We start from the raw sequence: 13,217 nt of genomic DNA on the forward strand, positions 1-13,217 counted from the left end.
TCTGGCAAGAGAGCAGTTGAATTAATGCTCTATATTAGTGGTTCCCTTAAATTTTAAGTGTATCAGAATCACCTTGAGGGCTTTTAAAACAGATTGTTACTTCCCTGGTGGCACAGTGGTTAAGAATCTGCCTTCCAATGCAGGGGACACGGGTTTGATCCGTGGTCCGGGAAGATCCCACATGCCGTGGAGCAACTAAGCCCGTGCGCCACAACTACTGAGCCTGCACTCTAAAGCCGGCAAGCCACAGCTACTGAGCCCATGAGCCACAACTACTGAAGCCCACGCACCTAGAGCCCATGCTCCATAACAAGAGAAGCCACCGCAATGAGAAGCTCCGTGCACCACAACAAAGAATAGCGCCTGCTCGTCATAACTAGAGAAAGCCCGTGCACAGCAAGGAAGACCCGACACAGCAAAAAATAAATAAATTTATGAAAAACAAAAAGAAAAAGCACAGATTGCTGGAGTCCACTATTAGAGTTTCTGACTGAGTAGATGTCGGATGGGGCCAAGGAAACTGTATTTCTTACAAGTTCCCAAGAGATGAACATCACTGTTCTATGTAGCACGGACTTTAGGTTGAAGAATGAAGCCAGCTGTGGTCTGGTATACTTGAAGAAAAAGGAGTAGTGAAGTGTCTGGGTACCAAAGGAAGACTGAAGTGTGGGTTTAGTGGGAAATAGAGAATCTGAAAAGTAGAAGGTTTCGGTAGATTGTAGATTATAGTAATCTGAGGTCTTAGAGTAGGATGCTACTTCACATTTGATAAGAAAAAAAATTACACTTCCTTAGAAGAGCACTAGACTTGAGAGGGCCAAGGAATTTTAATGGTAGGACATTGGATAAATAACGCAAATGAAAGTTAAAATTTCCTAATGATAAGAGTGTGGTAGAGAGGAAACCGATGAACCAAATGTCAGCACCCCACATGAAAAAACAGCAGTGACTGATGAGATTATAGTGACAAGGAAAGACACAGGACAACAGGACAAATGACATAAGCCTAAAAAGAAGGAGAATTTCAGGTAGAATATTAATGTTATCTCATGGTGCTTGACACGTGGCAACTGAAAAGAGCAGCTTTCCCTGGTGAAGGCTAAAAGGGAAGCAATGTCTTCTAGGAACCATTTCAAATAAGGCAAAAAAGGCATGGAGAGTGTTCTTTGAATAGCACTGAAGAATGATCAGTTTGCAAATCAAATTCCTTTTCCATAGGCCACAGTGGAAAGATCTGGGAAATATGTCAACAGTGGTTAAGAATACAAATACATGAGAAGATTTTATTTTGATAGGGGCGGTGGGGCAAGGCAGAGTAGCCAAGGACAACAGGAATTAGAGACAGAAGTAACCGATCTCAAGTTTCTGAACTGAACTTTGGCATAACGTTCTTGTATGGCAATTGACGTAGGTGTCCAGCCTTAGTGAAGCAGGACTGCCCATACAGGGGGTAGCCCATTATTTCCCATAATTGTGGGAATGTAAGAAATGAAGCAGCTTTGGTGGGGGAAAGAACATGCAACAAGAGAGTAGCCATAAAGTCTAGATAAATAATGTCTTAATAAAGATAATAGTTTTGTTTACAGATTAGAACCCTTTTCTTTCTTCCTGAGTGGTTTATTCAGTGAAAAACGGCAACACAAATCGCCTGAGGCAGCGCATCACACATACATGTGTGGGGACTGATGTAAATGCTGCGTGAAGGCACCATGTTCATTTTAACTCTGATGGAACCATGGTTACTATAGAGGAACAACACACTCAGCATATTCAACGTCGTTGAAGGTACCGTGTTTTGCTGTGTATACTAATAAATCATTTATTATACACATTTGTCTATGTTTGAGAGACATCATGGGCTCTGAATAATCAGGAGAGGAGACTGAGGCTTGGCCGCTGCTCAAGTAATCTTCGAGTCACTTAACCAGTTTGAACTAAATTAATTAATTCATTCATTCATTTAGTAAATATTTATTAAGTAAATACTGAATGTATAAATATTTATTAATAAATATGTATTGAACACTTACAGTGTAAAATAAGAATAGTAAGACTAAATCTTCGCTAACAGCTTAATTTTTGGAATTAAATATGTGGAAGCAATTTATAAATTATAAAGCCTTATATGACTAGCAGAAACTTTCAGAACATCATTTTAAATGTTAACAAATGGATAAACCTTTATGTACTAATATGAAGGGGAGTCATGTATAATTTATGCTTATGAATATAAAAAAAGCTATGCTTTTGGTCTGAAGAATGTTTAATTATACTAAAGTTGATATAGAGTTTCGGGATATTTAGTCAACATTTCAAAACAAGTCATTTTGAAGAAATCTGGCAGCATGCTTTGAACAGTTGTTCTATTTTTAATAGCATACTATGGGATTGAAAACATGCTTAATGTAATTACTAAATGTTATTTATTTTATTCTGTCAAAATTTTAATTTTTATGTTTATCATATATGCCGCCTTTAATTTTCTGGACGACTTTGCCTATAGATAATAATTTGGAGCACAGTGTAAAGATAAGTAAATCAAATTGAAGTTTATATTAAAAGCAGATTTCCTACCCAAATGTATTACTGCTTGTTTCTTTATATGTCACTTTTTCTTATTTTCATGTTTTATAGTGTTTTCTTTATGATACAAATTCTTTCAGTGCTCAGTGAAATAATTCCTTTCTTGATACTATATATACACACACTCCCTCCCCCTCCCTCCTTTTTTAAGCTTTTAGAAATGCAATGACATTTCAGAGTAGAACATATGGCTTTGGATTAAGCTAGAATTAAATTGCACTTACTAATTGTATCTCCTTGGGAAGAGGTTTTTAACAAATCTGAGTTTGTAAAATCAGTAACACCACCTACACATCAAGTTGTCACAAGAATGAAAGGAGATACTACATAGCACATAACAACAAAAATGTAATAAATGTCAGTCCTCTTCCATTCTCTCCTTTTTTAGAGATACATATGTTTCTATATAGGCCTTAAAATGTCAATTACTCATAGTAGGCTTTAAGGAGAAACTGAATGTTGTAATTCTAAATATATCCCCCAAGTAGACTTTGTAGTTTTATTTATGTTAGGCTACGTGTCAATTTTCCCAATTGATTATTAAATTATATATATATTAGAATACATGCTAATTCTCAGTGAAAAAGATTTATTATGCCACATTTTTGAAATTCTGAGCTTAGAACTCCTAGTCTATCTTCATATACCTTCTTTATTATGCCTACACAAATAGTTTCTTGAGCTACAGTGTCTATTTTCAGGCTAGGATTTCTTGCCAGATCCTAATAAGAAATATTCCACTACCTCCTAAGAAATTATGCCAGTAAACTTTTAGCCTAGCAGAGACAATGAAAATATAACATCTTCTGGAAGGAATAGTTCATTCACTGGTTTTTTAAAATTTAGTTTGAGAAAAGTAAGCACAAGTCTGAAGTAGCAAGAAAAAGAAGAATGAAATAATAAGGTAGGTTGTGATCAAAGATCATATGGCTGCAGGTATCCCAATTAGTAAACATGAGATGACCTCTTACAGCCTGGGATAATATGTAAGAGCATTGCATAAGACAGTCATACCACCCATGAGCCCACCCAAGGGAGTGGTCACTCTTTTTGCCCCAAATTAGGGTTATAAAATCCTTCTCTCTTCTGCAATGTCATGGCATATTAAAGGCAACAAGTTGAATGTAAAAGACATAGAATACTTAAGAAAAACAGAAAAATGAGTTGTAGCTTCACAGGTGAAAAGATAAATCATTCCTGGTTAGTAAGTAAAAGGCAAAAAGTATTTGGCAGAGAACCTTGGCGGAGAGCATTCTCCTTTTTTCCCATGTAGTTAATGTATCTCTGAGAGTTAAAATCTGAGAATTGAACAATTATAGATGCACCTGAGCGTCAGCCCTTTCTCTGCAATTTATTAGCCTGGGGACCACAGGGAAGAAATAGGACCTTAAATGCATCTCCTGACTCCTAGTTTTTTTCCCACTCCATCATAGCATTTAAAAAGAGGAAATTAGACTCCCGCTGAGAATATTAAGTGTGTGTTCACAATAAAAAAAAATGAGTCCATTAGTAAATTGAAGTGAGAACCTAGCAAGTGCTGGGAAGAAATTCCATGCAGGAGTAAGAACAACCTCATTAAAAAGAACATCAGTAATGGAAGATAGAAACCTAACAGTAAGTGAGAGACAAAAGTCATTGTGGGACAGAAGATACATTAATATTGTCATTAATTTTTTTAAATAGATAGCAACCATTTCATATGATATATGCTTAGCCTAAAAGTAAAAACTTAGAATTAACTAATATTTACCAAGCATATACTATGTATCTGGCAATATGTTTATATTAATATAAGTATTAATATAATATTAATATTTTCTCACTCTATGAAAACAAAATGCAATAATCTAAAAATGTTTCATTCTAGTCTGTATTTCTGATGCCACAACCTAATACCATTAAAATCTTGGGAATTCCAAGTATAATGTAGCCTGACACTTTGACATAATTGTCTATTAACTCACTTTGGTCTTTCTGCTATCTACAGTCCGCTGCTCCTCTATGCAGTTCTTCTACTTCACTTGATAGGGTGTTAGTCCTTATCTTGGGACTGGTAAATAATCATCTGTGGTACCCTCACACCACTGCCTCAAGCACTGTGCACATACAAATCTTGGGAGACTGCCTGGAAAGAAATGACCTGATGTTTGGTTAAGGAGAACAAAGGTTTTTCTTCAAGGTGAAAAGCCTGGCCAAATCCTTGGTGGACAGCAGAATCCCACCGCCCCACTCTGCTCTAAGCACTTTGGTTCTCAAGAGTCACAGCATAAACTGCGTCACACCCTGGAAAGGGAAATGAAGGGAGGTATTAGTGAAAGATGAGGCAATGGAGGTAAACATCACTGGATCCAAAGAAGAGCTCTTGGTTCTACTCCCGCCTCTGCTACTAACTGGGTGACATGGCAAGCCCACAATCTCTTAGAGCATCCATTTCTTCTTCACTAAATTGAAAGAGTTAAGGTTGAGAGGGTTAGATTAGTTTAGCACTTCCTAAAATCCCAGAATACTTGTTCTTCCAGCAGTTAATAGGCATTCTGCAAATTATAGGCATTCTAGAAAATAGGCATTAATGGGCATTCTGCAAAAAGGACTTAAGTAAATATGAAAAAAAATACCTGGGATAAACCCAATCAAGCAGATCTTGTTGCTGTCGGGCTACCCAGTGACTTTACTATGTAAATATTTTAGATGAGACTCTATAGTGTTTTTTCAAGTCAACAATGAACAATATTTTCCCCCATTTGAAGCCAGGTTGCTGATTACACTTGATCTGTTCACTTAAAATTATAGAGCTGCCTTGCTCCTCTTGAAAAGGGATGTCAACGGTATGTCTTACAATTGAGAGCCTCTCAAATACAGTGATATGTAGAATTTCTTAAAACTTATTTTACCACAAATTTGTTTTTAATAGCTTCTCATGAGACAGGACTTTAAGAAGCCAATAGTGTCCAATTTTGTAACCTATTATGAAGATAACATACTCCCGTTCCTCAAACAAAGAGAAAACTAGGCTGATAAAATCAAGAAAAATAGGGGAGGAGAAGCACTTCTGGAATGCAGGTATAGAGATCTCAAAAAATGTGCTCCTCTATAAATGCAATGAGAATACAACATGAGCAAGAATCACTAAAATCAACTTTTTCAGAACTCTGGAAATTTATCGAAGGCTTGCAACAATCCATAGAACATTTATTAAAGAAAAGCAGTTGAATCTCAATAGAAACAATGACTATGTAGGGTTTTATTTTACCCAGTATTAATATCCTTCTCTCCTGCTCTGTGGGAGCCTTGAAAATCAGCATCCTCACAATGATGGTAGCTATGAAACAAACAGCCTATGATCCACTAGAGGGGGTAGAACAGGTTTAGAGTTTCCCCAAATATCTAGAGAGTTGTCACTATTTGACCTATATGGAGGCTGCCTGGAAATGCCTCACTTGAATGTTTTTTGTTTGTTTGTTTGTTTGACCTGAATTCGAGCTCACTCAGTGAGATACCCTGTCCATATAACATTTGTCAAAAACAATCAGGGGCTATAGTTTTAAACAGCAGCTTCCTGAGGCAAACAAAAGGCTTACCAAAATATATTTTTTTTAAATACAGTAAGTGATATGTCCATAGGAGGCTTTCAAAAGCTCTGACACAGGCGTGTAGATTTAGAAATGCCACACAGATGTGCAGTGCTATGCACCTGCTCAGGAAAGACCCGATATGGATCTACCTCTCACCTCTGATTGACTTAGAAGGTCTGTTTAAGCAGAGTTGTAAACTTCTGGAGTGCTCATGGCATGCCTTAATACTTTGTCCAGTCATTAGCTAACAACTAAGCTACTGAGCAAAGACTTCAGTATCTGTGTACAACAAATTATATAGACTTTACAGAATTAGTTTAGGAAAGTTAGTAAACAAAAAGTAGCAAGAACAATAAGAAAAAACAGCAGAAACAACAAACCCTGGAGGGTGGGGATGGTCCAATCTCCAGAGTGGCCACATTATATTATATTAAATGTACAGTTTTCAACAACAACAAAAAAATGACATGATTTATAAATCATGATATCACAATAAACATGAAAGTATGGCCCATAAATGGGGGGAAGAAGGCAGTCAAAAGAAATTCTCCCTGAGGAAGCCCAGATGATGGAATTTCTAGACAAAGACTTTTAATCAACTAATAGAAATATAGCCAAAGAACTAAAGGAAGTCATGTAAAAATAGATTAAAGTATAAGAATAAGCTCTCACCAAATGGAGACTATGACAAAGAGATACAAATTATAAAAGGAAAAAAATAGAAATTCTGGAATTATAATGAAAAATTCCCTAGAGGGGCTCACCAACAGATTTGAGCTGGCATAAGAAAAAATCAAAGAGATTAAGATAGGTCAATCCAAATCCAGCCTGAAGAACACACACACACACACACACACACACACACTCACACACAGAGAAGAAAAATGAACAGTTCCTCAGAGGCCCTGTGGGACACCAGCAAGCATACCAAATACAACACATGTAATTGGAGCCCCCAAAGGAGAGGTAAGAAAAAAAGGGGCAGAAAGAATATTTGAGGAAATAATGGCTGAAAACTTCACACATTTTATGAAAACATTAACCTACATATCCAAGAAGCTCAAAAAACCCCAGTGGGATAAACTCAATGAAATCCACACCTACATGTCACTTTATCAAAAGACAAAGACCAAGAAAGAATCTTTAAAGCAGAGAGAAAACAACATATCATATACAAAGGGTCTTCAATAATGGTAGTGGCTAACATCTTAAGAGAAACTATAGAGGCCAGAAGTCATCTGGATGACATATTCCTTGAATGCAGGCAAGAATTAGTGACTTGCTTCCAAAGAACTGTATAAAAAGGCGGGTTAAAAGTAACTTTACAATGGAGAAGCCAGAAAACTCTACCTTAGCCTGGTGATGTAGGGTAACATTACATTAATTGCACATATCCTCCAATATTAAATGATGAGGGTGTTTCACCTTCTTGGTCTTTTCCCCCAAAATACATAACCACAGTCTAATCATGAGAAAACTATTAGACAAATCCCAATCGAGGGACATTCTACAAAATTCCTGAGGAATACAATTCCTCAAAAGGTTCAAGGTCATGGAAAATAAGGAAAGACTGAGAGACAGTTACAGACTAGCAGGGATTAAGGAAACATGAGTAAATAAAGTCTGAGGGTCAGTTAACAGTAGTATTGGTTTATTAGTTTTGTAAATTTACCAATGTAATGTGACATGTTAACCATAAGGGAAACTGTGTGAAGGGAGTATGGAAATTCTCTGTATTATTTTTGCAAGTTTTCTGGAATTCTAAATTATTCTAAACTAAAAAGTTTATTGTTTTTAAATTCTCTAACAGAATAAAAAATTAATGTAGATCTTGTATCATGCTTTTGTAAGAGATAAATATGAACTTTGAAAATTCTAAATTAGCATTAACACAAAAATATATACAGAAGGAAAGGACATTTTAATATAACCTCCTACTAAATTACATGATATTACTATCAAAATTAGTACTAAGTGCTCAAGCAAAGTTGCCAAATTTCACCTTTAATATTAACTTCTGTTAATTCAAAATATATTTAATGAGGCTGACCAATTTTTACTATAATTTTTTGTTCCTAATAATATAGGTAGTTTAAGTTGGGACCCAACCATCAAAGTACAAACCTGAGAATTTGATTTCTGATGAATACATTTATATTTTTCATCCAAACCTTAGAACAGATAGTAAACTTCCTTGTTGTTTTCCACAGCTGGAAAGGACAGGTATTTTGTTTTCCTTTTCATACCGGAGGCAGCTTTTCCAGGTATCAGGCTTTATACAACATCATCATACAAGCTCCCCTGCCTTAAGCAGACCCAAGGCCAAATCAGCAGTTTTTATATACAGTAAGACTTCAGACCCCACGGCCTAAGACCTACATCCAAATCTTAGGTCTCAATGAGTCACCACAGCATTAGCTCCCACTTACTCTGGCTCTTGTTTCTTTATTTTGGGCATCTCTGCTGTTTTGTTTGTTTGGTTTTTCATTTGTTTGCTTGTTTTTGCTTCGCTTATTCATGTTTAAAAATCCAAAGTGTAGTTAGAGGGTGCTGGCTGGCTAGACTGTAGCTGTTTAATGACTGTGCCTTTGGAGATGTTGAACTCACAGACTAAAGGACTTGACCCTCAATTTTACTCCATGTTTATTCCCTCAAATTTCAGCCTTTCTTCTTCTCCATCCTTACATTTTACATCCAAACTTAACTTACAGGTGGAAAAGCAGCTTAGAGAAACAAAGTCCAAAGTTTAACAACCCTATAGAGACAATTCTGAAAACACAACCCTCTGATTCATTGGACTTTTCATTCCAATATTTCTCAATCTGTAGAATAAGCAAAGATCAACTGAGGAGTTTATTAGAAATGCAGAATTTAGAGTCCCATGCACAGAGATTCTGATTCACTAGGTTTGAAATGGAGTCCATGAATATGAAGAACCCCAGTAGATCCAAATATCTGTAATTTGAGTTATTTAGTGACTTCAGATAGTAATCTGAGAGATTAAAAACAAACACACTCCTGACATGAGTTTTTGAAATTTGTGATGTAGACTTTTATTCTAGAATCAGAGTAGATAAAAAGTCTATTTAAGGGTTCTGTTTATCTTGTTTATAATAAAAGTGTTTAAAGCTTCCCATTGAATTATTCAAGACATCTTTTCCTAAGTGGTGCTTTTATAAAGCTTACTTGTACTAAGTCTTATTTTAAAATGAAGCAATAAGAAATATGCACAACTACAAATACCCTAACATTATTTGGAAACCTTCCACCACGATAATTTTGTCTCAGGAGAAATCTGAAAATTCCAAAAAATTACCTACATGTAATTTATAGAAAGCTGAGTCAAGAAACAGGTGTTACCATTGGAATGATGAATCTTGTCCTTTGCCTCACTCATAAATTTCTAATATATGAGCCTCTAGACTATAAATCAGATGCTGGGTTCACATAGACTTACGTCATTTATTTTCTTTCACTGAGAAAATAAAGAGGTAGATGATCTATACATATCCTGCCAGCTGTTCCACAAAACTCATACATTGAATACAAGTATCAGAATCTCAGTGGCTCCATCTTATACTTGTTCTAGTACTTGAATGTTGGATGCCGCTTTTGGAAAGTATTTGCATCTCTGTACTATGAGTTTGGCTGCACTGCTAGCCAGCATTCCATTTCCTGATGGCTCCTATCACCACCTAATTATTTTTAAACACTGATTTTATTTCAAACAATTTACCATTGTCAAGGGTCACCTCCAAGTATGACATTACTGAAATCAAATATTTTTGGTTCTAGGTCTATGGTTAGGAGAGGTTAAGAATGACCTTCTTTAGAGTGACTGATAGACCATATGGCAAAATCTATGGCTAAGCTATAAATCCAATATTAACATTTTAAAAAAACTATACATAATTTTCATGACAATCATTCAGTCACAATTATTTTTCACTTTATTTGTTTCATATTTATAACTGTCCTGATAAACAAGTTAGAAAGTACCCAAGAAGCCTACACATTCATTCATCCATTAAATTTTCAGGTATTTATTGAGGTCTTATTATGTAGCTAAATAAGATGAAGAAAACAGATTCCTTCCCTCAAAGAATTTGCACCCTAATAGAAGAGAAGATGATTACAACTTATCAACAAAATCTTGTGAAAGTATATGGCAGAAAGGCAATATGATTAGAGGATAAGGGTTGAAGAAAGTTCTGGGGGTTTTCAATCTCCTTTGCATTAGTAAGCTGTTTTCCAGACTTAATACTGATGGAGACATATGGATTTCAGAAAAAGTAAGTAAGTCTGAATTTGGACTTGGATTAAATATACTTCTGCTTGATTATTTTCTTGATTTTAGTTTTTAGTTCATTAAAAGTTATAGCACATTCATAGAATTAATACACTGCGCATCCTGTAAGGGTGTTGCTTACCTGATCGTGCCCACTTTGGGCACCTGGATGTTGAATCGGAGAGAGTACAGCTAGCCCAATTATATATATTGTCTTTATACAATACACACATGCGTGCACGCATGCACACACATATACACACACATTCGCTTGAAGGATTTATTTAATGCAAAATTTATGAAGACGTCAAAAGAATTTGATGAAACTTATTAAATCTAAACTCTAGAATGAGAGCTTATGTATGTTTAAATGTGTAGGGAGTAGGAGGTATAAATGTGCTTGCGTTTGTTTTCATAAAAGTTCCGGGCCACTAGTAATTCTTTCAGATTTAGGGGATGCTCTTCTTTGTATCCTATGCTGCTCCTTTTCTAGACTATTTTACTTAGGATCACTTGCATTAAAGATCTTCCAAACTACTCTATAGTACATGCTTGAAGCACAGTCTACTTTCTGAGTCTTCATCAGTTGTTTTCTATAGAAGGTGTTTCCCTCCATTAGAATCTGTACAATGTCACTATGTTATTCATTGCATTTAGAATGTGTCAGCTGAGTGACACTGGGGCTGTCTCCTCCTCTCACCTGAGCACTGCCTCTTAGGTCCCTCTCCTGGCTGTGTTCCTTCTGGCCACATAAGCCTGCAGTTACGGAAGTGGGATAAGGATCTTTATAAATGCCTTTTAACCTGGAAAAGTAATTTCCCGGATCTCCCTGGATACAGAATCATGATGCTACGTGTGTAATATATCAGGTGTCTCTGATAACTAGAGCTCAGGGGAATAGTTAATTAATTGCTTCACTCCAATTATCATGAGTGCTACATTACTACTTACAATTTTTATTTGTCTCTGCAGGCTACCACTGGTAAAGAAAAAAAAGTAAGAATCTGATATCTTATTATTTTAAAAATTGATGTTTTTCCTCTATGGTCCAGACACTAACTTCTCATCTTCATGCTGAACCCATCTGTCTGACAATGTCAATAACCCCTGGAGAGCATGCACTGAGTCATGACAAATTATAGTAATTCATTCTTGTTATGATTATAATCCAGTGACTTAAATCAGGAGCTGTATATTCTCTTTGTCTTAACTACTATTATAAAATTAATTTGTTTTGTGAATTTAGAACAGTTCTACATACATAAATTTATCCATATAACCGATAATGATAATTTCAAATATAACGAGCCAATCCTAACATACTTTGAAACTTTTTAATAATCACAAGTTATCACTGTATATATGATATGATATATGATATAAATATAGATTTATATGATATAAATCTACAGCATTAGTAGACGATTCACATTCCAAATGTATATTTTATGTTGGTCTTCAGAAATAATAATTCCTTCTTTTAACATACTACACTGCTTTTCAGAAAGTTAAGTTCATGGGCCTCTGCACCACAATTAAGAGATCAGTGAATCAAGATGTTTAGACCGAAAATATAGCTTATCTTTATATGTTCTCCCTAAATAAGTCTGAATTTTTTGCAGACGTCGTTTGATACTAGGAAAGGCATATACCATCATCATGGATGTCCTTTGGTTAAAAGCAATTTGTCAATAAATAGCAGTGTCTACTCACGTTTCTCTTGTTCTGCTTCCACTCCTTCACTTTCCGTGTCACTTGGCAGGATCCATGGTTGATGAACCACCTGCAATTGCTTTAAAGAGTCATCCTGCCAAAGAAAAAGTTTATTTGGATTAAACTCTAGAATGATACTGTGAATACCAATATGGGTGAACACTTCAGTTTCTATGAATTACATGTCAAAAAACCATAACAAGAATTTCCTCACAACAGAGAAGAATTTTAAGCTTAAATTCATTTTCATTTCATGGACATGCCAAAAACTCTGAACTCATTTTTTTTACATTCTCCTTTAAATAAGATTTAATGTCTTAATAAGAAGAAATATCTAGACTATGTTCCTTCCTGAATTAATATTTTTATGGAATTCTTAGCACTCATTCTTGGAAATATAATGATAAAATATTCAATATAAAATTGCACAAAATGTGCCTGTTTGCCATCAAGGTTCCAATTCCCTTAAATGAGATTAAAGATTAGTAGGATTTAGAGAACATTCTCAACTTTACCCTTCAGTATTACTTCATTGCCTCCTTCCTCATATTACTTCCTATTTTTATTAATATATTTCTCAAATACTTCCTTGCTGTTCCATGCCTCTGTCATTGCCCTAAAGCGGACTCTAATCATCTCCCACCCTGACTGTAGTTATAATCATCTACAAAGTTTTCTAGGATTAAGATTCATACCCTCTCTAATTCTCTCCACCAGTTCCTTGCCAAGTAGAGCTTTTTAAAATGTCACATGATGTATTCATTACCTTGTTCATAAACCCTTGAGTAGTCTTCTCATTATTTCCAGCACAAAATCTCAACTCAAGGCCCTCCATGAGCTATACTTGTCTAGCCTCTGATCTACCACCACTTTCATCTCCATCCCACCTCAACTGACACTTCCACTCCAGCTTAATTAACTGGTAGCACCTTAATTTTGTCACTCTCTCTAATCTACCTAGATGTTTTCATATGTTATACTTCCTGCCTAGAATGCAGTATATTTATCTGTCTCAGACATTAACACTCTTCCCAATGCTCAGGTATCATCTCTGTTGCCTT

General features: G+C 35.6%; 1 protein-coding gene across 1 annotated transcript in view; it reads right to left on the bottom strand.

Annotated features, from left to right (window-relative positions):
• The window catches only part of LOC309792173 (uncharacterized protein C8orf34 homolog), a gene marked incomplete at both ends in the record, with an annotated part of 320,311 nt that overhangs the window by 12,155 nt on the left and 294,939 nt on the right, over positions 1-13,217 (bottom strand). Inside the window, 1 exon segment of the mRNA XM_082601544.1 lies at positions 12,157-12,250. Within this exon segment, the coding sequence (XP_082457670.1) occupies positions 12,157-12,250 (94 nt within the window).

This window comes from Mesoplodon mirus, assembly GCF_964341445.2.
Source record: "Mesoplodon mirus genome assembly, chromosome: 16".
Classification (NCBI taxonomy): Eukaryota; Metazoa; Chordata; class Mammalia; order Artiodactyla; family Ziphiidae; genus Mesoplodon; species Mesoplodon mirus.